This window comes from Heteronotia binoei, chromosome 12 (genome assembly GCF_032191835.1).
Source record: "Heteronotia binoei isolate CCM8104 ecotype False Entrance Well chromosome 12, APGP_CSIRO_Hbin_v1, whole genome shotgun sequence".
In the NCBI taxonomy this organism is placed as follows: Eukaryota; Metazoa; Chordata; class Lepidosauria; order Squamata; family Gekkonidae; genus Heteronotia; species Heteronotia binoei.
In genome coordinates, this window is record NC_083234.1 from 2,206,483 (window position 1) to 2,231,120 (window position 24,638).

At 59.5% G+C, this 24,638-nt stretch overlaps 2 protein-coding genes across 2 annotated transcripts; one reads left to right on the forward strand and one right to left on the reverse strand.

The window, feature by feature from the left end:
• Nucleotides 1–404: 404 nt before the first annotated feature.
• DPAGT1 (dolichyl-phosphate N-acetylglucosaminephosphotransferase 1) lies at nucleotides 405–6,752 on the reverse strand. Its single transcript, XM_060251087.1, has 9 exons — nucleotides 6,561–6,752; nucleotides 4,579–4,699; nucleotides 4,275–4,488; nucleotides 4,024–4,170; nucleotides 3,763–3,847; nucleotides 2,432–2,620; nucleotides 2,102–2,189; nucleotides 1,780–1,935; nucleotides 405–1,583 (listed from the first exon to the last, which is right to left on the reverse strand). The coding sequence occupies exons 1-9, from the start codon at nucleotides 6,713–6,715 to the stop codon at nucleotides 1,518–1,520; spliced, it is 1,221 nt and encodes a 406-aa protein (XP_060107070.1). The 5' UTR covers nucleotides 6,716–6,752; the 3' UTR covers nucleotides 405–1,517.
• Nucleotides 6,753–7,474: 722 nt separating this feature from the next.
• C2CD2L (C2CD2 like) lies at nucleotides 7,475–20,483 on the forward strand. Its single transcript, XM_060251048.1, has 14 exons — nucleotides 7,475–7,729; nucleotides 12,220–12,315; nucleotides 12,908–13,027; nucleotides 13,237–13,347; nucleotides 14,386–14,499; nucleotides 14,696–14,816; nucleotides 15,345–15,468; nucleotides 15,841–15,905; nucleotides 16,749–16,876; nucleotides 17,202–17,358; nucleotides 19,112–19,213; nucleotides 19,447–19,580; nucleotides 19,672–19,942; nucleotides 20,259–20,483. Exons 1-14 carry the CDS (start codon nucleotides 7,475–7,477, stop codon nucleotides 20,474–20,476), a joined length of 2,016 nt encoding a protein of 671 aa, XP_060107031.1. The 3' UTR covers nucleotides 20,477–20,483.
• Nucleotides 20,484–24,638: the final 4,155 nt, after the last annotated feature.

The window sequence follows — 24,638 nt, forward strand, 5'->3', positions numbered from 1 at the left end:
GAGATGGGGCCTGGCTCACTGGAAACATGTCTGGTCTGGTACAGCCTTTGGCTTCCTCTCTCCTCCCCCACCATTGTATTGGGCAGCACCCACCCACCCCCATCTTCACAGGGAGACACCGCACCTCTTCTTGAGTACTTGCGCTCCCCTCCCCCCCGCCACGCTCTAGAGGTAATGAAAATCCACTGCTAGAATCCAGTGTGCAGGAAGAGGAAGGCTGCATTCTACAGATAACTGCAGCTTGCACTTGAACATCAATGAAGGAGCCCCAGAGAGTGTAGACTCAGAGGGGCAGCTGTGTTGGTCTGCTGCAGAACAGCCAGTTGCCAGTCCAAGAAGACATTTGGGGCAAAAGTTTTCAAAGAGTCAAAGCTCCCTTCATGAGGCAGTTAAGGATACAGAGAGACAGAAGAAGGTGGGATATTTATTTCTGACCACATTCAAGCCTCGTACAGGGGGGGAGGAGGAGGTAGAGTTCCATCTCTCTGCTAAAAAGGAAAGGGGCCATTTGGCTAAGCACCTCTGAGGGACTCCTGTGCACCATCCGCCAGTCCAGCACCCACGAGGCTGCTTTGCCCGATTGTACCTCCCGCTCCTCCTCAGACCTGACCAGCAGCGGCCTGGAAGGCCAAAGGGGTCTTGTTCCGTTTTGATTTCCTATCTGTTCCGCCTTGATTGCCACCAGACACCATTCTTGCCACCAAAATGAGCCCCCCACCCCAGAAGTCCCTGCTCCATCAGGCTCCTCTTGCCTCCTATCCCCACAAGCACCAGAGAGACTGCAACACAGCAGGACTGGGCACTGCCACTGGGGAGGATGCAGACAGAAGGGGCCCAAGCAGCAGCAGCAGCGTGAGCAGGGGCTTCAGGCCTCCGGAGGTCAGCAGGAAGGACAACGCAGGCTGGCAGCCTCAGCAGCAACTTCCCTGCCTCCCCGCCCACGCCCCCAGGACAATCACAGCGACGTCCTTAGGAGCCAGCCCTCTAGGCAGCAAGGGGGAAACAAGGACAGAGTCCCCTCCCCACAGACACACACTAGAGCAAGCGCAGATTCGGGGCTTTGAGGCCGCAGCACTTTGGCTTTGAGGGTTCAGTTCACAGAGGAAGCCACGGATCCCTGCTGCGACAGCCTTCTCTCATCACTTCTGCATACAGAGGCAGGTGCCAGAGTCCGGGAAAAGCAGGGTGGGAGCATGAGGGAAGGGGGTGTTCTCTGAGCAGGAGATTTACAGCAGAAAGGGCAGGCATTCAAGCTGCTTGCCTGCACAGGCCCAGCAAGCAGGAGAGCAATACTCCAACTCCTGACCCCTCTCTATTCCCCTCTACATGTGTTATGGCCCCTTCCTTCCACACCTGCGGGTGTCATAAAAGTGCTGCATTCAAAACCCCGCCAGAAGCACCACTCGGCCTCGAAGACCATCTTCCAAGGAATCCTTCTGTCTCTGGGAAGCAGGCTGGCTGCCAACTGAACCGCAGCACCACCCTGGAGGCAGGCCGAGGAAGACAGCAGCAGTAGCTCAGATGTCATAGAAGAGCCGCACAAGCTGGTACCGGACAGAAAATGCAATGATGCTCCCGGCAACCTAAAAAGGAATGAGGGACACGGAGTCACTCCAGAAGGCGCTCTCTTGGGCCACCAGCCACCCTTATGCAGTTATGAAGAAGGGTCTGGAGTCATGCTAGACCGGAAGTCGGCCACCCCAGCTCCAAGGCTGCCCCAAACTCTGCTCCTCGGGGGCATCAGAGAAAGCAACACTTCCAAACCTTCTAGCTGCTTACCTGGATCAGCAGCAGCAAAAGTGTCAGCGTTCTCTCAGGAGTTGGGCCAATCAGCTTTATCACCAAGTTAATGAGAGTCATGTTGCTGCACTCCACGTATTCGCCATCTTTGTCCACCCCCTGATGTACGTCGACCATGTGGAGACGCTCAGACATCTGGGAAGACACATTTGTTGCTGGTGGCGCTCCAGGGTGAAGGAGCGAGTTGGCCCCTCCCTGGGCCATTGCTATTAGTCCAGCCAGCCTCAGCAGAGTCCTTCCAGCTGGGTGCTCAAGCCCACCCTCTGCCTTTGAGAGCCAAGCACAGAGCTTGTGCCCTTACCTTGAGGATGGAGGCTCCCAAGGGAGAGAGGCTCTTGGCTTTGAATCTCGAGTAGCTCATCTCCAGCTTGCCTGTCTCACGGCTGAATCTGCAGACACAGACAGAGCCCAGCGTGAGAGCCAGGGTCCTTCTCTTTCAGTGAGGTCAGGAGGAGGGCCGGGGGTGGGGGGGGAGTGCCAGAGGCCAGCCCATCTCTGCAAAGGCCAGAGGAAGGAGGCAACTGGATCAGAGCAGATTTCTCCATCGTGGCTCCCCACAAAGAACTCTGAGAAGCCACACTGCCAAAACACCCAGGCCAAGAAGGAACTGCTGCAGTCAGGTGCTTGTTACCTGGGCAGCCGATGGCGTGGGCAGGGGATGATGTGGAAGAGTTGGGGCAAGGAGTAGAGGAAGTTCAGCACTTGAGGGATAAAGAAGAGCAACATGGTTTTGCTGAAATGCCCAAGGATGCCCACCACAGCAAAGGTCATGCCAGCAAAATAGCAGAAGGTGTCGCCCACAAACACCTGGGATGGGTACCTGCATTCAAGCAAAGCAGAAACACATTAGCTGGAATGGAGGCAACACAGCCAGAGGGAGGAGCCTTAAGGAAACAGCAAAGGTGGGCACACCCTGGGGAAGTTTTGGAACCCACCCTTGATTCATGTTTTCCCCACTACTGCTACGTGCAATGGGTGAATTGCTTAACGTATGTCAGGAGGATCACTGAACCAAGCAGGGGAAGGAAAGAGACGTAGGGCACCTAGAGTGCATTTACAGGCATCCATCACCAGAGAGGCAGTTACAGCACTGCCTGCAATTCGGCAAAGGGAGACGGGTATCTCCATCCTCGTGGAACTTCTCATGTAGCACAAGACTATCTTGCATCAAAGTTCTAAAAGGGCTTGTGTGCAATGGAGAGCTTTAATTTCCTGCTCTTTCCAGGACACGCACTGCATAGGTACTCTGCATGCCCACACAATACACCAGCACTCTCTAAGAGGCAGCTGCACACTGTAAACCACCTGGCTGTGTTGTGCCCTGTCACAGGTCAGCTAGGGCTCAGTGATAGCAAGGACTCCTCAGGGAAAGAGGAGTCCAATGTAGCCAGAAAAAGTTGACTAGCAGGAGACAGAGCTATGGGCTTGTCAGGATTCATGGCCAACAGGTGGTGCAGAGACACCAACACATTCCAGCCCTGATCCAGCAGGTGAACCTCAGTTGGCTGTTCCCAGCCCACCAGTATCACCTACACCCTTAGAGCACAGCAGATGGAGGCTGAGAACAAAGCTACAGACAAGATGGCAAACTGCTTGCCTCCTTGCCCGATGCCAGCTGCTTACTGGTAACAAAGATGAGCAGTTGCAGGGTGGCTTCTGAACAGCTGGCTACAGGAATGATCCTTAGACATGGAGCTATAAAAAGCAGCCAAGAGAGGCTGTTAGGCATGGGCACAACATGTATGATGGCTGCTAAATCAATGCCTTGCCTGACTTCTGGATCTCTGACCCTGGACCGAGTGACCTTGGTTGCCTGACTTCTTGACCCCTGACTGAATGACCCTGCCTTGCTTGACATCTGGCACCTGATATTTGGAGCCTGCAAGCCAGTATGCGCCCCTTCCATGCCTTCTCCCCCCCGGAGAAACAATTTTGCTTTCCCCGATCCATAGAACATCTCACCAGTTGTGATACAGGAGCCCCAATGTGGTGAAGAAAAAGGGAATCATGAAGTAGAGGGAGAAAATGTGGTCATCTCTGTAGTCTCCTGTGAGCAAGGACAGAAGGAAGAGAAAAAACAGCTGCAGGGATCCAGCATGAGTGTCACTACCCACTGCTGGGTTGGCAGCTGTGTGCCGCTAGGCCCGAAAGCCTGAAGCTCTGCAGAACATCCCACCCTGTCCTCCTGCGCAGCCCCTCAAAGAGGGCTTTCCCCTTCCCTACCATTCAGTTCTATGATGTTGAAGGTGATAATGGAAGCGGCGATCACCAGCGACTGCCCAGCCTCCAGCCCGTTGATCCCAGCAAGGATGTTGATGGCATTGGTGCAGAACACGGCCAGCATGCCCATGTACACGTAATACAGGAAGCCTGTGAGAAAAGAGACCCGCCTCTGAGCACACGCCTTCCCCTCTTGCACGGGTGGCTGCTGAGAGATGCTGAGACACAGCCCGGGATTGCCCTGGATCACTCACCCAGGTCCAGATGCAGGCCCAGCAACATCCGGAAGGGCTTGGGCACCACAATGGTCGTATTCCCAAAATTGGTGAAGTACACCATCAGCAGGGGCAAGGACGCCATGGTAGGCAGAAGGAGCTTGTGGCGCCATCGCAAGTTGAGGACGTCGTCCGCAAAGCCCAGAAAGATCATGCAGCAGATGGCCAGGAGAGAGCCAATGAGAGCCACAAACTGCAGGGGTGGGGAGGGGAGAGAGACTGTGAGGCCTGGGCCTTGGGCAGCCAGCCAGCCGCACACCTCCAGTGTTTGCCAGGCACTCACCTCATGGTGTGGGAATGCCTTGCACTGCTCCTCAACTAGGCAGCTCAGGAAGGGCACTGGGATGAAGCAGAAGAGAATGATCAGGAACACTGCCCCGCTGATGACCCCCTGGGATTCTGGGCTGGAAACAGACAACCACACAGAGCAGTTAGCAGCCGGCTGCGCAGCCAAAACGTGCCTGTCCCACACACCCTAGCAGGGCCACTACCCAACGGCCTGCCTGGAGCTGAGGGGAGTCAGACAAGCAGGAGAGTGTGAGGAGCCACCCTCACTGGCCAGCAGCCTCTGGCATGTCTTTGGAAGGAGCATCAGCACACCTGGACCAGAACAGAGCCCCATGAGAACACCGGAAGAGCCCTGTGGGGTCAGACCAGTGAGGGTCCATCCCGTCCAGATTCCTTTTTCACACAGTGGCCAACCAGTTCCTCAGAAGAGCCAACAACAGGGCAGAAAGGCTGAGGCCTTACCCTGAGAAGAACATCAGAGGAGCCCTGCTGGGTCAGACCAGGGAGGGTCCCTCTAGTCCAGCCTCCTGTCTCACACAGTGGCCAACCAGTTCCTCTGGAGGGCCAACAGCAGGGCAGAGAGACTGAGACCTTTCCCTGAGAAGAACATCAGAAGAGCCCTGCTAGAACAGACCAGGGAGGGTCCATCTAGTCCAGCCTCCTGTCTCACAAAGTGGCCAACCAGTTCCTCTGGAGGGCCAACAGCAGGGCAGAGAGGCTGAGACCTTTCCCTAAGAAGAACATCAGAGGAGCCCTGCTGGGTCAGACCAGGGAGGGTCCATCCAGTCCAGCCTCCTGTCTCACACAGTGGCCAACCAGTTCCCCTGGAGGGCCCACAACAGGGCAGAGAGGCCGAGGCCTTCCCCTGAGAAGAACATCAGAAGAGCCCTCCTGGGTCAGACCAGGGAGGGTCCCTCTAGTCCAGCCTCCTGTCTCACAAAGTGGCCAACCAGTTCCTCTGGAGGGCCAACAGCAGGGCAGAGAGACTGAGACCTTTCCCTGAGAAGAACATCAGAAGAGCCCTGCTTGGTCAGACCAGGGAGGGTCCATCCAGTCCAGCCTCCTGTCTCACACAGTGGCCAACCAGTTCCCCTGGAGGGCCCACAACAGGGCAGAGAGGCCGAGGCCTTCCCCTGAGAAGAACATCAGAAGAGCCCTGCTAGAACAGACCAGGGAGGGTCCATCTAGTCCAGCCTCCTGTCTCACAAAGTGGCCAACCAGTTCCTCTGGAGGGCCAACAGCAGGGCAGAGAGGCTGAGACCTTTCCCTAAGAAGAACATCAGAAGAGCCCTGCTTGGTCAGACCAGGGAGGGTCCATCCAGTCCAGCATCCAGTCTCACACAGCGGTCAGCCAGTTCCTCTGGAGGGCCAACAGCAGAGCAGAGAGGCCGAAGCCTTCGCCTGGTGGTGCTTCCTGGCCCTGGGATTCTACAGTTTGCTGTCTCTGAATGTGGAAGTTTCCTCTAGTCGCCAGGACTAACAGCTGTTGGCAGATCCAGCCTTCAAGCATCTAACTCCCAGGCCCTGACCTGGATAGTCCAAGCAAGCTCAGTCTCCCTAGATCTTGGAAGCTAAGCAGGGCCAACCCTGGGAGAGCTCCAAGGAATACCAAGAGCGGGAGACGGGCAGGCTGCATCAAGCCACTTTTCCGAACCTCCAAGCCCCACTAAGGGCCATCAGAAGTCAACCATGACTTCCAGGCACACAAAATACTCCCCTCCCCGCAAAAAGAAAGCACCGTCTACCTGCTCTCTAAAGCCATCACTGCACCCTCTGGTAGCAAATACCTCGCTGTGCAAAGAACTATTTCCTCTTGTCTGCGCTGGAGCTCCGGTGGGTCCCCCCCCCTCCAGTTCTGCCATTTGGGGTAAACCTCCAATGCAGCGTCCAGCCCTCCCCCGGGGGGATCCCTCTCCAGCCCCGGGCCCCGCCCCCGGCCTCCCGCTGCCACCCCCGCCCGGGAGCCCCGCCGCTCACAGGGGCTGCCGGGAGGCCTTGTTGAGGTCGAGGCCGCAGAGGCGGGCGGCCACGAAGTGCTCCTTGAAGGCGGGGATGAGGGTCACCGTGGCCCCGAAGCCCGCCAGCGACAGCAGCAGGTTGGTCAGCAGCGGCACGCCCGGCAGCGGCCACATCTCGGAGGCCCCCAAGGCCCGGAAGCGCCGCCGGAAGTCCCCCCGGAAACTAGCCCGCTCTAGACCCCTCCTCTCGACGCCGCCGCCATTTTGGGTACTGGCTGTGGCGCCCAGCAGCAGGCCCCGGATGGACCCGGCAGGCCGGCCGGCAGTCGCGCACCCTTCGCGCCGGGGGAGGGGAGTCGCTTGCGGGGAGGCTTCGGGAAGAAACGACGCCCTCCTCCCGGCGCCCGGTTGCCCCCTCGGCCTCCTTAGCGCGGTGGCGGCGCCCACACCAAAGATGGCCACGCCTTCCTTGTCACGTGACAGCTGCCTCTAGCCACACGTCACCCTCCTCCGGATTGGCGGGGCCTCTTAAAGGGGCCGCTGCGGGAGGCATCTTGTTCGGCGCTGCAGAGCTCTGTGTCTCCCGGAAGCCGGCGCCGCTCCGCCCAGTCCCGGTCTCCCCGACGGGCGGCCACTGCCAGGCGCCACGCAAGCCCCCGGGCAGGGAGGCAGGCAGCAGTCCAAGGGCGGCGAGGCCGAGGTCGCTTAGCCGGGCGGAGGGGGAGGAAGGGGCGCCCAAGAGAGCGATGGCGGCGGCGACCGGCGGGGGGCAGCGCCTGGCCTAGGAGGGCGTGCGCCTTTAAGGCGGCCGGGAGGGGAGGGGAGGGAGCGGCGCCGGCCTCGGCCCTCCCTCCCTCCCTCCTCCGCGGCTGAGCGGCTGCCTTCGAGCCCCCGTGGCCATGTAGCTGGCGGGCAGTGGCCGGTGAGGCTGGCATGGAGGCCGGGGCGGGGGGGCTGGGCTGGGCGGCGCTGGTGCTGCTCTTCGGCGCCTCGCTGCTCGTCGTGGCCGCCTGGCTGGTGCAGCTGGCCCGGGGCCTCTGGAGCGCCCTGCTGCTGCGCCGCCCCGCCGCCCCCCACCGCCCCGGCGCCCGCGCCCTCCTGGCCGCCCTCTTCGCCTTCCGCGCCTTCCGCCACAGCTGGCGCCGCGCCTGGCTGCGCGCCCTCAACCACCAAGCCCGCCGCCACGGGGTAAGGAGCCCAGCCCTCGGGGGACGCACGGGGCTTGCGCGCGGGAGGGATCCTCTCGAGGCAGGAGCGGCCTCCGTCCCGGCTGCTCCTCAGCTGAGCTCGGGGCGCCCGGGATTGGCGGCGGGGTTCCCGCAGCCTCGAAAGCTCGCGGCCAGCCCAGGGCCGCGCGTGCCCGGCGCTCTTGGTCGCCCCTGTGGCAGAGGCACTAAAGATGGCCCCACTGTTGCAAGGGACAGCCTGCCCCTCTCCGCTTTGAATTCTGCTCTGGGGGGAGTCAGCTGTTCCTCCCCTGCCCTTTGGGAGTTGGAAAGCATGGGCGGGGGGAGGCTCCTTTCTGCTTAGCCCCGGCTTTTGTACCCCCACCGCCCTGCATGCGTTTGTTTTGCCTATTATGATTGGCCTATGCAGGGAATTCTCTTTCTTGCAGCGATTCTGTCATCAGTTCTGCTGATCCAAATCTTGGACAGGGGATGTTATTGGAACCCAAGACCGAAGCTGAAATCCCAGCTTAGTCAAGGACTCCCTTGGAGAGTCCGGCAAGCGTAGGGCTTCTCAAAGAAGGAACATGGGCCTGTTTTTCCACCTGCAGGCATGGTGGCAGCTTGAGTCAGCTTCCTGCTAGATGTGCAGGCCACAAAATGGATGCAGTTGTTCCATTATGCTGTGTTTGCTGTTTTCGATAGGAGAGTCATAACGATACAGGAAATTTTATGTCTCCTGTCAATGTATGCATGGCAGTCTACAGTATAATACAAACACAAAAACCATCTCCTGTCCAGTGACGCTCACTGGAGTGGACGGAGTTTTGGCAAGCGACTGGTTTTGCTTCTAGCACTATGAGATGACCAGCAGCCAAAGTCAAGTGGCAGGAAGGAAGTGATGGGAGGGACATTTTGGAGCTGGGCTCTGGGCCACTAGAAGCTTCACAGAAGGCCCTAGGCTCCTTCGTAGTGTTAAGACACATGAAAATGAAAGCTCTCCAGTCTTTGCCAGCAGAGTTTGCTTGCTCTTCCCTGGTGTTCAGCCAGCAAGGTCAGCCCTGCTTGCCCCTGCCCCATGGCTGGAGCCGGAAGGGAGACTGCCCTGGAGGACTCATGGCTCAGCCTCATGCTCTGTGCTGCTGCACCAAACCAGAGAGGGCCAGTGCGGTGCAGGCCCGATCCAGGGTGGGGTTTGCTCTGCTGGTGACTTTCTGAGCTCTTCTGCCCTTGGTCCACCTTCCTTTTGAGGGGTGGACATAGGCTGGTTGCTTCCTTCAGTAGGCTGCACTGGAGCTAGCAAGACGCAATCATGAATCGCAGGGATTGGTTGGACCTCTCAATTAGGTCTTTATTTACATAGACAAGCCTGAAATAAAATTGGATTCAGTGCTTGAGGGGAGGGGGCAGGAAATCTGGGCTCCTCTTACATGTGAGCCCCCTTCTTTAGAGACGTTGGGTCCCCTTTGGTCAGAGTGTTTCTTGGGAGAGCGGGGCTCTGGGGAGAGAGTCACTGTGGAATCCAGGCTTCCACACCTCAGTGCCTTTTCTCCTGTACTGGGGGCGGGGGAGTGAGGAGGGGCTTAAGGCCAGGTCCTTCTCCTGGCTCTCCGTAGTGGAACTCTGCTTTCACTTCCTCTCCCCACAAGCAGGGCCAGCCCTTGGCAGAGTGTCCCCACCCAGGGGCTCCCTCCCTCCCTCCCTCCCCACACACCTGTCTGTCTCACTGCCTGCCTGCACCTCCTTCCCTGCCCCGTCTCACGGCCACCTGACGGCCCTGGCAGTGCAGTGCATGCGACTGGATGCATGCATGAGTGGCGGAGCGTTCACAAGGAAGCGAGCGGGCTGAGGCCCTGGCAGCTCCCCACCCCATTCCCCCCTTGGGGTCTGCTGAGGACTCTGGAATACATTTCTTTGGGCAACCACTGATCCCGGACTCTTTGGGGCTGGTTTAGTTCTTGCTCTTTTCAGTGTCATAGCTACTCCTGGGAGCCATCTGAAGGACTTGCAGAGATGTGAATTTCCTTCAAATCAAACACAAATGGGGGTTCCTGTGGCTGACTGGCCCCTATTTGTTCTTTGAGACTCTCCAAGGGAGAGTCTGCTGAGAGCAAGCAGAACCAGTCTCCCCTCCCGGCATCATCTCAGAGCTCTTGGGATCAGACTCCAAGGAAGCTCCAGGCAGCCCCCCAGCCTGGCTCAATCTGGCGTAGAGCTCTCCATCTTGGGAGCGGAGGCACTGGGCCCCCCTCTCCTCCCGGTCCTTTCCTCATTCCCCCCTGCTAGATGGGATCAGCTGACTGATCCAGTTCTTGGTTGGGAGAGCCATCTGGGAGTCTGTGGCCAGGTATCCCTTTCTGGGGGGGCTTCCCAGGGTGGGAGTAAGCATTGGATAAACAAAACCTTTTGGGGGCTTCTCTGCTGTTGCGGGAGTTGGCTTGTGGAGCAGTGCCGAGAGCGTTCAGCTGTTCTGGTTTGGCTTTGCTGTGCTGCTTCCGTCACTGCACTTCCCGGTGCAGAAATCTGACAGTGGCCAAGTCTGCCTTCTCTTCCGCCTCTAACTTTTGCTGGGTTCAACATGTTCATATGCATGAAGCCATCTCGGAAACAGACATTATTTCTCATGCTGAATGTATTGTGTGTGGGCTGGGGGTGGGTCTGGAGTCTGGTGCCTGCCTTTGGCTTCTGAGGCTACTGTGTAGCTGATTTAGAGAGCTCCCATTTGTCCGTCTGCTGGTAAATCTGCGCCCCCCAAGTGATGCCCTGGCACAAGAGGACATCTCGGGGGGGGGGGGGAGGGTGGTCCCGCTGAACCTTTTTGCACAGGAAGAGGGGCAGAGTTCCTAGCAGAGCCAGCCAGCCTGCCAAGTGGGGGGCCACGAAGAAGAGCCCCCTGTGCAAGTGCTTCCCCCCTTCTTTGGGCTCCAGGTTCGGGCTAGAGAGGGAGGAAAGGAGGCAGCGTGTGGCTCCAGGGCTGCTGGGGCCCCTAAACTGAGAGATGCTTCCTGTCTGCAGGGAAGAAGGAAGAGCTTCTGGGCTCTTTGTGTGTATGAGGGGGGGGGGGCTCTGTGAGCTCCTGCTGACAGCCATCTGGTGCGTCGGGTCTGCCCTCTTGGGCCTCTCTCCTGCCCAGCCCCTCCCATGGGAAAAGACTGGCTGGTGGGGGCCAGGAGAGGAATTGCAGCTGCCTGTTATTCTCCTCCTTTCTGCCCCAGCAGGCCCCAACACCAGGGAAAGCGAGCCTTGGCCCACGCAGGGTGGGGGGCTGCTTCATCCCTGCTTCTGCCACACTGAGGCTGGCATTCCAGCCCCCTCCCCGGCTCCCACGGCAACTCTGCTTGTGTTTCACCTGAATGGCTTCGGGCTGCCCACGGAAGAAGGCAGGGCTCTTTTCTGAGTCACTCCGCAGCCAGCAGTGAATAATGGAGGGGGAGGTGCTTCCCTCTGCTCTTCCTGAGCCAGGCCGCTGCTTCCTTCAGCCCCCGGGTCCTCTGGTTGCCGGGGCAGGGCAAGCCTGGAGTGGAGTGTGCTCTGCCTCATCTCTGCTGGGCTTCTGCAGCTTTAACTGCTGTGTGCCAGGCAGAAATCCAACAGGAGGGGCTTTCTCTGACACCTCTCTGCAGGTGGGGGAAATGTCTCCATCATGCAGCAATGGCATCCTGACCTGAGCCTTGCCAGCAGTGCCACTTTGCCTCTTTAGGAGGGGCACCTGCTGGCAGCGGCTCCCTGGGCGAAAACCACACAAAGCCCCAGAGAGCGCGTTCCTTCCTGCTGCTTCTTTCAAGACTGACACGATTCCCAGGGTGTAGCCTTCCCCGAGTGGCTGCTGCCTTCCTCAGGCTGGGAAGCTCCTCAGTCCCTGGCAGGAGCCCCTGCGGGCCTCTCTTGCTCTTCTGCAGCTGCCCACTGGGGCTGCCTACCTGCAGCGAGGTTGGCACGGGCAGGCCTGGCTCTCAGAAAAGGTTCTTCCTTGTGGGAGGCCGAGCAGCTGCCAGATCTCTTTCCTGGCCCCTTTTCGCTCCCTGGGTGGGTCTGCCTGATCCTTGTCAGGGCCTTTTCCCCTCCCTCCTTGTGTTCCAGCTCGGGCTGCCAACTCTGGCTGGGAAATTCCTGGAGATTTGGAGGTGGAGCCTGGGGAGGGGAGGGAGCTCAGCAGGAATGTGAGTCCACCCCCCCCCCCCACGCAGCCATTTCCTCCAGGGCAACTCCAGCCTGAAGACCAGGTGCAGCTCCCAGGGAGGGAGGGAGGGGCCATGGTGGAGGAGCAGAGCCTCTGCCTGGCTTGCAGGTGCTCCCAGGTTCAGTCCCCACAGTCTTCACCTGCAAAGACCAGGTGATGTGACTGACTTTTCTCTGCCCGGGGCCTGACCTTGAGGGACCAAGGTGGCTCTGAATCAGCAGAAGGCGGCAGTGGCGGCTTCAGGTGTCCTCAGCAGCTGGTCTGCAGGCCTGGCTTGTGTGGCTCTTGCAGGCTCCCTGTTTGGGGCCTGACCACACTTTGTCCTCCACCAGAGCTCCATCCAGATTACCTTTGAGGACAGCCCTCACCTGCTGCCCGAGGTCAACATCAGTCACGTGACCTGTGCTGACCAGTCAGACCACAGCATGGTAAGCGACCCTCGGTGCCTCCTCCGGTTCCCTGCTGGCCCTGGTGTCTCCCCCCCCCCACAGAGTTTACATGGGGGGGCAGATTCCATAGTGGCAGAGGATGGACCGGCAGGCCTTCCCCTGAGGGGGCACTGCCCTCTTGGCCCCTGGATCATTTGTAGGGCTGGAGCTCAGGTCTCGGTGGACCCATCTTTTTTTGAGGGGGGGGGAGTTTTCTTGTATGGGGCAGCAAGGCTTGGGGTAAAGTGAAAGCCCCCCTGCCAAAAGGCAGTCTAAAATTTGACGAAGGGGAAGGGGCAAGATGGCAGTTGCCAAGGCACTTAAAGGGCATTCTTAGAATCATAGAGTTGGAAGGGACTCCCAGGGTCATCTAGTCCAACCCTCTGCACAATGCAGAAGGACAAATGCAGTGGCCCCTGCCCCCCCCCCCAGCTGCAGAACCCTGGAGGCTCAGGGGTAGCTTTGTGTGAGCTGAGCCTCACTGGGACAGACTGGCAGAGGGAGCCCAGTATGTTCTGCAGCCTCCTCTTGTAAGCCTTGCTCTCTGCTGCCTGCCTTTGGGGTGGTCACTCTCCCCCCTCCCCCTCTCCAGGTGTTACGTTGCCACCTTTCTGCCGATGCTGTGCAGTTCCCTGTTTTGGTCACGCAGCAGTCGCCTGCTGCTGTTTCCATGGACACCTATTATGTCACCCTGGCTGTGCTGCAGGCCCAGGTGAGTGAGGGGCTGCCTGCGGAGGAGCTGGTTGGGAGACTGGGGGGCTGGGCTGGGGCTGCCTCTGAGCTTGATGTGCAAGTTGACGGGGTGGTTTGAGCTCAGGGGAGGGCATCTGCACTTTGTAAGCAGGGGACTCAGGTTCCTCCCCCTGCACAAGTGGTGGCGCCTCATGCTAACAAGGGCTTTCCTCTGCTCCCCTGGCCCAGCTGGTGGTCCGCCTGGAGGAGATGGAGGATGAAGGTCTCCTGGTGTCCTGGGCCTTCCAGGACAGGCCGGACTTGGACCTGGTGGTGGCCCCGAAGTTTCAGCTCCATGAAGTGAGTGAACTGCCAAGGCACACCGGGCGGGGGGCAGCCCTTTCCCATGAGCCCACCTCCCTCTTTGCAGCTGTGCCCTCAGAGCCTCACCTTGAGCTGCAGGAAGTCCACAGCATCTGGGTGCTTGTGAGGGGCAGGGTGTCCTTCAAGAGCTCAAGAGGGAGCAAAGTCCCAGACTGGGGCATGTGCCATTATTGGGGTGGCAGCAGTCGTGGAAGAGAAGAAGAGATTGGATTTATATCCCGCTCTTCGCTAGCCAAAGGAGTCTCAGAGCAGCTTCCAATCTCCTTTCCCTTCCCCTCCTCACAACAGACAGACGCCCTGTGAGGTTGGTGGAGCTGAGAGAGCTCTCACAGAAACTGCTCTTGAGCGGAACAGCTCTGAGAGAACCAGCAGGTGCATGTGGAAGAGTGGGGAATCAAACCCAGTTCTCCCAGATCAGAGTCTGCATGCTTAACCGCTACACAGCAGCTGTCCAGTCACTGCTGTGGGGGTTCCAAGGCAAGAGAGGTCCAGAGGTGGTTTGCCGTTCCCTGCCTCTGAAGACTCCTTGGTGGTCTCCCTCCCACCCCGGGGCTGGTCCCACGTAGATGCTGAGATCTGGCCAGGTCAGGAAAGCTTGTCCCTCCAGGCTCTTTCCCTTCTGCTTGAGGAGAGCTCTGGGTGGCCATGGCCTGGAAAACCCATCCTGCTGATGCACTCCTGCTCTGTAGATGCGCTGCCACTCCTTTCCCTGACTTGGTGTTGGACTAACACAGCCTGAGACACCTACCTGGATGGGGAGGCCCTGCTACACCTGCTGTGGAGGCAGTTTTGCCCACCTGCCCGAGTCGCTTGGGAGAGAGGCAGGCTGAGTGAAAGGCTGAAAGCTTTGCCTTGCCCAGAACTTGGGAGGCAGCCGGTGCTCCCTGCCCCACACTCTCAGCTCTCCTCCCTTGGAAGTGGCTCCTGAAACTCCGCCTCCAGCAGCCCCTCTTGCCCCTGCCAGCTGCCTTGGCTGAACTTCCTCTGAAGTTCTTCCTCTGAACTTCCATCCAGGACAACGATGGGAAGGTTGACCTGTCCACTGTCAAGGATCTGATTGAGGATGCTGTGGTCAGCACTCAGCCGGCCATGCTGGTGAACCTGGAGGCCTGCATTGCTAGTGGCCAGGTGGGAGAGCTGGGAGGCTTTTCCTAGGAGGCGGGGGGGGGCCTTGTGTGGGAGGTGGCAAGGGGTCCTGGAGCGAGCTCTGCATGGCCAGGGCCCGCTGGCATGCCCCCCTTTCCCTGTTCAGCTGAGGGGTGGATATGGATGTCTGGGGCTGCCATCCTGCTCACCCCCCTCTCTTCTGCACTTTCACCAACAGAAGTCTTGTAACAAGCGCCTTCCGGGGTCCCCGTCCAGCGCAGCAGCAGCAGCAGCTCCCACACGCAGGCTCCTGCTCCAGCACCTGCGGGCCGTGCGCTTGGACTGCGAGGAGGCTCAAGGTGTGGGGAGGAAACGGGGAGGCTCCCATCCCATCTGGGGGGAGTGGGCTGCTGTCGCTGGCCCCAGCATGGGGGGCACCTTCCCTCTTGCAGTTCAGCAGGGTAGGGGGTGGGCAGGAAGGTCTGCCTGCTTCCCCTGGGGGGCAGAAAGTGAGCACGCTCGGCAGCCACCTGTGCTGAGTGGAGGCTGGCTCCACCTGTGGAGGGGGTGGGAGGTCTTTGAGAGGAGGTCCTGCCTTCCCAGCATGCAGCGTGCTCCAGGGAGCTGGCTGAGTCTGGAGGTTCAAATGCCGGCCCAGCAGTGGTGCAATGAGGGAGGGCCTGGGAGACACTCCCCCCCCTGCCCATTTTTGGTTCATGAGGGTGCTGCCGTCCCACTTAGCCAGCTGGCTGTAGGAGAGACCAGACCAGGGAAGGAAGCGGGGTAATCAAAGGGCTGGTCCCTGTTGCTGCCCTGGGGGGAGGGAAGGTGCAGAGAGAGGGCAGGCAGGTGCTGGTGCTCAGCCTGGTGTTCTGTGCCCTTTCCAGGAAGCGGGCAGCTGTGCTGCGTGGCAGAGCTGGACAGTCCTCGGCAGCGGAAGCGGACCAAGGCGGTGCCGCCCAGCAGCTCCAGCCCCACAGGCCACGTGGAGTGGCCGGACAGACTCCTCCTGTAAGGAAGGAACTGCAGGTGTTGTCTCTGTGGGCGGGGGGGGGAGGGGGCAGAGGTTTATCAGAGAGGGCACTCTGGGTAATCCCTCATTTGCATGCACGGATGCCGGTCGATTTGGCCCTTGGCGGCAGAAGACAATGCAGTGTCCAGCTGCTTCATCAGTTTCTGCTTTTCCAGAAGTGTTCCTGCATAATGCAGGCTCTCATCTGCTCCCCCGGAAAAACGTTCTTCTCCTGCACAAGCCTTTTCCTGTGGGGCTCCCTCCCCCCACCCCCCCGCCCCGCTTTATAGAGCTCAGTGGCTGGGAGCCTGAAGGGAGGGCACGGGGCAGAAATAACACCCCCCCCCGCTTGTTTCTGTCTGCTTGGGCAGGGAGCTTGGACCAGGAAGCAAAGAGCTGACACTGAGTGTGCTCGGGAACAGCAGCGCTGGCCAGGGTGAGTGTCTGGGGGGAGGGGGCATCAGTTTTGCTCTAGGCCAGTTTGAGCAGGGATCCTGGAGGGGGGGGGTTGTTGTCTTTTTGCCATCTTCTGGGCCTGGAGGAGGGGTCACTGGGGATGTATGTGTGGGGAAGAAGTATTTGTGAGTTTCCTGCATTGTGCCGGGGGTTGGACTAGATGGCCCTGGAGGGCCCTTCCCACTCTGTGATTCTAAGTGCCTTCCAGCATCTTTCTTTTGGGGCAAGGGAGGTGGGCTGCTTGTGTGGGGCCCAGGGAAGGAGAGCCCCTCTCCCAAGGGTCCAAAGTGGGGTGGCCAGAAGCTCAGATGGATGAGGGTCTCTTGACCTTGCTTGTAGCTGCAGAACGTTGAGGCCGACAGACGGGGGAGAGTGCCTGGCCTCTCATTTCAAATCCTGTGCTTGGTGCCTCCACCTGCAGGCATTAGGTGATCCGAGGCAGGGCCTTTCTTAGTGATGGCACCTTGCCTGTGGATTGTCCTTTCCTTCTGATGCTTACCTCGTGCCTTTGTACTCTCTTTGAGGCACCGGGCCAATGTATTACCTTTTTACTCAGGCCTTTCTAACTATGGGGGTGATTTTTAACACTGCTGTTACAGTTGTCAGTGTGGTTTTAGGGTTGAGTTTTCTCCATTTCATGGGCATCTCAGGATGGTTCTCTGGAGAGGCAGCATGGGGCTTTTCTAAAAGGACTGAGACGTGGCCTTCGGTGGATGTGGGGGGAAATACTCTGGGGTGTTGCACAAGTCAGTGTGGCATGCCGTGGCACAAGCAGGTGCTTGGTCCTGGGGTGTTCTCAGTGCTGCTTTTTTTTCTCTTGCAGAAACCCTCTTGGGATTTGCCACAGTCCCACTGAACTCCACCTCCCAAGAGCCACGAGGGCAGCAGCAGTACCAGCTGAATCCCAGGGCTGGCCAAAGGCTGCCCCCTGCCGCGGCCTTGATGGTGGAGGTGAGATGGGGGTGGAGGCTTGAGGCCTGGGCTGAGATGCCCCCCTGAGCTAACTGGGTGGAGTGGTCCAAATGCATTGCTTAGCTGCCTTCTCCTCTTTCCTTGCGTTTGGGGAGTATTTTTGAGATTCCCCCTTCAGTGAGAGATGGGCGGATGCTAAAAGACCAGCAGGAGGGAGGAAGAGCTGCAGCTCAGACCCCTCCCTCCCAGGCCGGCGCTATTGAGGTCACATCCTGCGGGAGTGACGTGGGGCTGGTTCTGCTGAGCACCCGCTGTCCTGTGTGCCAGCTTGTCTGATGGTGGTCTTGCCCCCGGTGCTTCTTAGCTGCTGTACCAGGAGTCACCAGAGCTTCAGCCGGGGCTGCGCACCAGCATCACGCCCACCAAGAAGGTCGAGATGGACCGCACCATCATGCCGGATGGCACCATCGTCACCACAGTCACCACCGTCCAGTCCAGGCCCAAAATGGACTGCAAGCTCGGTAAGGCCTGGGGCTGGGCCCTTCGCTAGGCAGCGTGATGAACCTCCTCTCCCGTCAGTGGAAGCAGAGGAGCTGCATGGCCAGCGGGGGGAGCAGGTCTTGGAAGCCCCTCCCCCACTGGCTCAGCCGTCACCTGCTGATTTCGAGCAAAAGTCACACTTCCAGCTAGTGTTCCAGAAGGTCAGTGGGAAGGCAGGAAAGCGATGCACACTGGGACAAAAAATCCCAGCTTCCACTATAGGCGACTGGGGCTGAGAGGGGGAAAGATCTTGGGGGCATAGTGGAGACCTCCATGGAGTCTCAGCCCAGAGTGCTGCAGCAGTGATAAAGGCAAGTGCCAAGTTAGGGATTATTAGGAAAGGGACTCCATATAAAACGGCCACTATTGTAATGCCGCTGCATTCGGTCTATGGTGAGGCCTCATTTGGAATCCTGTGTCCAGTTCTGGCCACCATATCCCCAAAAGGACACTGCAGGCCTGGCAAGAATATGAAAGAAGGCAGCCAAGATGATTTGGGGATTGGAGGAGGAGTGATTGCAGAGTCTGGGACTTCTCAGTTTAGAAAAAGAGGACTAAGGGGGGACATAATTGAGATTTATAAAATTCTGTATGGGGTGGAGAGAGTTGACAACCAGGAATTTTTCTCCCTTTCCCAAAATACTAGAACTTGTGGGCAATCAATGGAATTTATGGGCAGTAGGTTCAAGATAGACAAAAGGGAATACTACTTTATACAGAGTGGATAAAATGTGGAATTCACTGCCAGAGAATGTAGCGATGGCCACAGAAATAAACCACTTTAAAAGGAGATTAGAAAGATCCATGGCGGAGAGGTGGCTACTAGCCTGGGTGACTGAGGGGAACCTCCACATTTAGAGGCATTAAATCTCTGAATCCCAGAACAGCCAGGAGGCAACTTCAAAGGAAGGCCTTGGCCTCTCTGCCCTGTTGTTGGCTCTCCAGAGGACTAGATGGACTCTCCCTGGCCTGATCCAGCTGGGCTCTTCTGATGTTCTTCTCAGGGGAAGGCCTTGGCCTCTCTGCTTTTTGTTGGCCCTCCAGAGGAACTGGTTGGCTGCTGTGTGAGACAGGAGGCTGGACTAGATGGACCCTTGCTGGGCTGACCCAGCAGGGCTCTGTTTATGTTCTTTAGGGGAAGGCCTCGGCCTCTCTGCCCTTTTGTTGACCCTCCGGAGCAACTGTGCGGGGCAGGATGCTGGGCTAGATGGACCCTCCCTGGTCTGACCCAGCAGGGCTCTGCTTATGTTCTTCTAGGGGAAGGCTTTGGCCTTTCTGCCCTGTGGTTGATTGTCCAGAGGAACTGTTTGGCTGCTCTGTGAGACAGGATGCTGGTCTCGATGGACCCTCCCTGGTCTGTCCCAACAGGGCTCTTGATAACATTCTCATCTATGTCTGTGTTAGAGCCAACAGCCTTTGTTAAAATGCCGCTCCTGATTCCCACCAGGTGCTTGCAGGGCAGTGCTGGGTTCCGGGAGCTGGCCTGCCTGTTTGCCAGGGCTTGTGGGGGGGAGGGCCTTGAGTGGCAGGCATCTTTGAAGGGGGGGAAGAGCCTTGGAGTTTGCCAGTTTGTTTTTGGTTTGGGGCGGGGGTGTTTCTCAGCTGTTCTCTCCGAGTGGGACCAGGCAGGGCCGACAGCCCCGAGCTCTGTGGAACCAGTGATGAGGAGATGGGGCGGGAGAGGGCCAGTGAGGGGGAGCTTGTTCATTCCTTCTGCACTGCCCCTTCCTCCAGATTCGCCCTCAAGATCCCCCTCAAAGGTGGAAGTGACGGAGAAAGTGACCACCGTGCTTCCGGAGAACAGCTGCCCCAGCAGCGCCTCGCCCACCAGCAGCAGTAAGTTGCCCAAGAAGGGAAGGGTGAAGGAAGGGCAGATGTCCTGCTGCCCTTCACGTGCTTGCTCTCTGAGGTGAGGCCAGCCAGCCATGGGGGGGGGGGGGGAACAGCGCAAAGGCCAGCCACAGCCATGGCCTCTTTGGGCAGAGTGGGAGAGATTCCCCAGCCCCTTGGAGCTCTGCCACCAAATGCCTGGACTTGAGGGCCCCTCGGGTGTCCCTTCTGCCTTCCAGGAAGCAGCCACGTCTCGAATGGCTTGGACCCTGTTGCTGAGACAGCCATCAGGCAGCTAACGGAGGCCACCAATCGGCCGGCCAAGAAGACGCCCACCAAGCGGAGCACCCTCATCATCTCCGGGGTCTCCAAGGTAGCTGGGGGCTCATGGGCTTTGGGGAGGGGAGGGGGGACGCATTTCCCATTGTCCTTCTACTGGCCTGTCCTTTTGTTGGGCCCCCCAGGTACCAATTGCACAAGACGAAATGGCTCTCTCCCTTGGCTATGCTGCATCCCTGGAGGCCACGCTCCGTGAAGACTCCCTTATGGCTGGCATGCTGGACCACACTCAGAGCACTGGGGAGCCAGAGGCCTCCTACTCGGCCCACAGGGCCAGCCAGGAGCTGGACGAGACCACCCGCTCGGACATCTCGGAGAGACCCTCGGTGGAGGATGTGGAATCGGAGACTGGCTCCACGGGGGCTCTAGAGACCAGAAGCCTGAAAGACCACAAAGGTGAGGGCAGGGGTCTCCCCAGTCCCTGCAGCAGCCCCCCCCCCCCCCCGGCAGGTTTTGTCCCTGGATTCCTGGGGCTGCAGCTCTCGGGGTGGGTGGTATGGGGTAGAGCAGCAGCGGCACCTTCCCTTCTGAGCAGGCAGGCCTGCTGTACTCTGGAGGGCCCAGGCTGATTGCGGAGGCTGTGCTGGGTGGGAGAGGAGCCTGAGCAGGGAATGGCCTGTTCCCAGCCGGTGCCCAATCCCTGGTCAGGGAGAACGGGTTGCCGTCCCGTCATTCTCCTGGTCCTCTTTGCCCCTTCCCTCTCCGGCTGCAGTGAACTTCCTGCGGAGCGGCACCAAGCTCATCTTCCGAAGGAAGAACAAGCAGAGAGAAGTCGGCCTCAGCCAGTCCCACGACGACTTGCCAAATGCCAGCGCGAGTTCTGCCCCCAGGAAGAAATCCGGCAGCTTCTCCCGGCGTCTCATCAAGCGCTTCTCCTTCAAGTCCAAGCCGAAGGCCAACGGCAGCACTTTGGCCATGGACAAGCACTGAGCAGTGGCCGCCGCCGCCGCTGCTGGAAAGCAGGACCCTCTTTGTCGATGCCTCTCCCACTCCGTCTCTGCACCACAGCCTCCGTCCCTCCTCCCTCCCCAGCAAAGGAGTGGCTGCCAGAGCCAGCCTGGATGGTTGGTGTGGCTGTTTGGAGCTCTTGCTGCGTGGCAACTGAGTGCCGTGGCCCCCCTGTGTGGAGCTGCTCTGGGGCGAGGGACGCACAGGCCCCCTGCAGCCGGACATGGAATCTGGGGGGGAGGGGGATCTCCCTCCTCTTGGGTGAGACATGCGCTAGGCACCTCAGCTGGCTGCAGGCCGGGCTCTCGGGCGGGGGACATGTGAGGGGGGGGTGCTCCTGGGCCTTCTTGAGAGACGGCTCGGTCCCTGGAGGGGAGGCCAGCTGCACTCACCTGCTCGGGGGTCTCTGCCTTCCGAGAGCCAGCCTGTGTCTGTGGGGCATGAGAAGAAGGGAGGCCACCAGAGTGGAGAAGGCGCCAACTTTGGCCAGAAAGGGGGAGGAGGAAGTGGCTGTCTTCTCCATGTGCAGGTGACCCTTCCTTCACCTTCACCAACTGGGTTCGGCTTGACCAGGAGCCCAGAAAAGCCCGGGCCATGTCCAAAGGCCTGCCACTCATCCAGCAGGAGGAGAGAGCATTCTGGGATGGATGGGAGGCTGCTGCTGGTGCTCTTGTCCCAAAGGGAGGCCTGAAGCCCCGCTGGTCTCTCTCCACGGGAGGGGGGCAGGAAGAAGGCTGGTCCCTCTCTGCAGGTGAGGGGGGGGAGGCAGTGGCCCTTAGGGTGGGGAAACAAGCTCTGGGGTCACCCCAAAGTCAGTTCTCAGGTTTTGCAAGAATTGCAGAAGGCACTGGGTAGATAGAAAATGCCTTTCCTCTGGGGGCGGTGTGTGTGTGTGTGTGTGTGTGTGTGTGTGTGACTGCAGGCAGTTCAAGGGGCCTGATGGGCCTAGAGAGGTCTGTCTGTTGGGGGTGGGGTAGCTAAGCAGACTGCACGGTGCACAGCAGGGACGAGGTTGCTGCCAGTCTTGAAGCCACAGCGTCTCCCCCCCCCCCTCCGAGTTCTCCATTTCTTCCCCCTTGGGAGCCTTCGCTGTCCTCTCCCCCCCTGATGCCCCAGGCTGGACTTGGGGAGGTGGTGGGAGCTCGTGCTGTGAGGGGCTCCTCCTCTTGTCTTCCCTTTCAGCCTGGGAACTGAGAAGGGAAAGACCGTGGACTGAATGAAATCTTGCAGCAGGAGGTGCTGGAGAGAGACAGCCAGGCTTGCCCTGAAGAGGAACTTGGGGGGCGGGGGGGGGGGAGAGGGGTTGATTTGTGCTAGGGCTTGCCGGTGGGCTGAATGTGCAACCGAAGCCTGCAGGCGGGGCTGCTGGTTTGGTCTTGGAAATGTGGGTCAGAGTATCAGGTTCCCCAGGGAAGAAAAGCAGTGATGAAATACCCCCTGGGGAGGTCTCCCTGACAGACAGGCAGGCGCCTTTCCCTTGGGTGTCTCCTTGGGCTGTGGGGTGATGGGAGCAGCAGCCCACACAGAAGCCCGCAACACACCTGTGCACGCACCACCTTTCCCACTGGTATGAGCCCAGCTGGATTTGTGGTTTGCATGTTTCAGTTCATGTAACACTCCCTGGAAGGGGCTGGGCTGGGCGCCTCCATCCTGTGGTGGAGGGAGCCAGGCTGGGGGTGCGAAATCACATTTTTGACATTGACCCTTATGGCTCACTGCTTCAGGGGGCAGCAGCTGTTCTGTTTAGGAGCAGACTCTGCCAGTGTGCCTGAGCAGCAGGTTGGCATGGGGGGGCACGTTGCCCTGGGAGGGGGTGCCTGGGCCTGGCATCCGATGGCTGTGGAGACAGCTTCTGCCGGGTGTGCAGGCCTGACCGTGTCCCTTGGCTCAACTCGCATCTAGTCTGAAAACAGTCTGAAACAGCCGTGCTGCCTTTCCCAGCACAGGTTTAGCTCAGGAGCAGAAGTGCCCCCCCCCCCATGTGTCTGAAAGGAGGGCTGCTGAGCAGGGTGAGGAAGGGATCGGCTGTGCAGGCTCCTCCGTTGGTGACCATCAGGTCAAGTGAAGTTGGCATCTGTCCCCAGCACTGCAGCTCAGATGCCACAGAAGGCATGGCCTTGCACAGGCCTGGCAGCCGCACGGGGGAAGGGGGTTCAGCAAGCCTCTTGCGAGCTCAAGAGAGCCAAACAAGCCCCAAGGAAACCAGCGTCATGTATATTTGTGAGCTGCTGCAGTGAACATGTGCAGGGAAGGAGCTGACTCCCCCTCTGTCTTTTCTGCCTGCGGAGAAAGGGCCTCTTCTTCTCTACTGTTTGCTCAGAGCGACTGGGGGGGGTTGTCAGGTTTCCATCCCCAGTGCCAGCATTGGACTGCAGGGGCCTTGTCTGGTGTTGCTGGGTGACCGGGACGGGAGGCAGTTGCCAAAGGAGTACCTGCTGGGCATCATTGCTGGAGCCTGTGCCCACCCCACCATCTCTCCACTGGGCATCAGTGACCCTTGTCATGCGGTAGGGCAGAGTGAGTGCTGGGGGGCGGGGGCGGTGGATAAAGCAGTAAGTGGGGGGCAGGCTTCTCCCGACCGGTGGGGTCAAAGGAGGCACATGGCAGCGAGCTCTGCCAAGGGGGAGCCCCTTTAGGGGGGACCCAGGCCTGACCCTCTTTCCCCCTATCCTTGTGGTGCCCCTCGGCCTATCCCGAGGCCTCCTCTGTGGGTGGAGTCTTGTGACCCCGGCTCTCTTAGATGGAGCGAACTAGGTAGGCCCCGCGTAGCTCTTCCAAGGCCTGGAGCGGGCGCGTGTGTTGGGAGAGCTCCGCTGCTGCGTGGCCTTTAACTTATTAAACCTCGTGGGAACCACCTGCGCTCCGCTGCCTCCCGCCTCTCTTTCCTCGCCGGCGCCTGCGCAGCTCAGGCCGCGCCCTCCACGAGCTCGCACGGGGGGGGGGCGGGCCTCATGCTGGCTGCGTTGTGGGAGTTGTAGGACGGGGGGGGGGTCTGTCGCGCTCATCGACTTCCCTCCTACGGGGCGGGGGGCGCGGCTGGCCGGGACTCAGCAGCCCAAGCGCCACAGTGGGGGGCAGCGCGGCCGGCCGGGCCGCTTTGCTCCAAGGGCTTTGCGCTTCACTCGTAGCCCACCTGGCCCACGGGGGTTGATGCAGGCCCCAGCCTCGCCTCTGCCTGGCCGCCACACAGCCCCGGCGAGCGACTGGCCAGGAGGAAGCCCAGCAGCCGGCGGCTTTGGGCCCCTCGTGCTTGCCCCAGCTGTGCGTTTAGGGGCGGCGAGGCGGGCGGCGCTTGACTTGTAGCCCAGTGGGCTTGAGCGTCCAAAAGGATTGTAGATTTATAGCCCGCCTTTCTTCCTGAATCAGAGACTCGGAGCTGCTCACAATCTCCTTTGTCTTCTTCCCCCACAAGAGACACTCTGTGAGCAATGTTCCCTCTAGGCTGTGGAGTTTTGTGAGCAAACATTCAATGTTGTGAGCTCCTGCATAGATTAGTTTGCTCTGAGATTTTCCCTGAGCGAAGACAAAAGGTGTGAGCCAGGGGCTACAAAGCTGAGCTCGCTCACACTAACTCAGTTTAGAGGGAACAGTGCCTGTGAGGTGGGTGGGGCTTTGAAGGACAACTCCTGCGAGAGCTCTGGCTGACCCAAGGCCATTCCAGCAGCTGCAAGTGAGGAGTGGGGAGTCAAACCCGGTTCTCCCAGATCCGCACACTACACCAAACTGGCCATACCCGAGGCACAGACAGCTACCTGAGACGTGGCCCCGGAGCAAAGCGGCGAGAGGCAGTCCGGTAAAGGAAGATGCTGCCTGCAAGAAACGTTGCTCCAGACGCCGGCGGTCCTGCTCGCTTGGGAAAGCTCCCCCTCCACCCCCCAGCGCAGCGGGTCCCTCCGCCTGCAGTTCTAAGCCCTGCAGCAGCAAAGGGCAGGCGCCCCGGGCCGCCCCCTGGACAGCACTCGCGGGAATCCTGGCTGCCAGGTCGGACTCAAGAAATCTTTGGAGGCGGAGCCAGGAGCGAGGGTGCGAGTCAAGCGCGACTGAACGCCGAAGGGAGTTTTGGCCACCCCATTTCAAGGGGCCTTTAAAACGCCTTCCCTCCTTTGGGAAGCAATGAAGAGTAGGGGCACCTTTGGGGACCCAT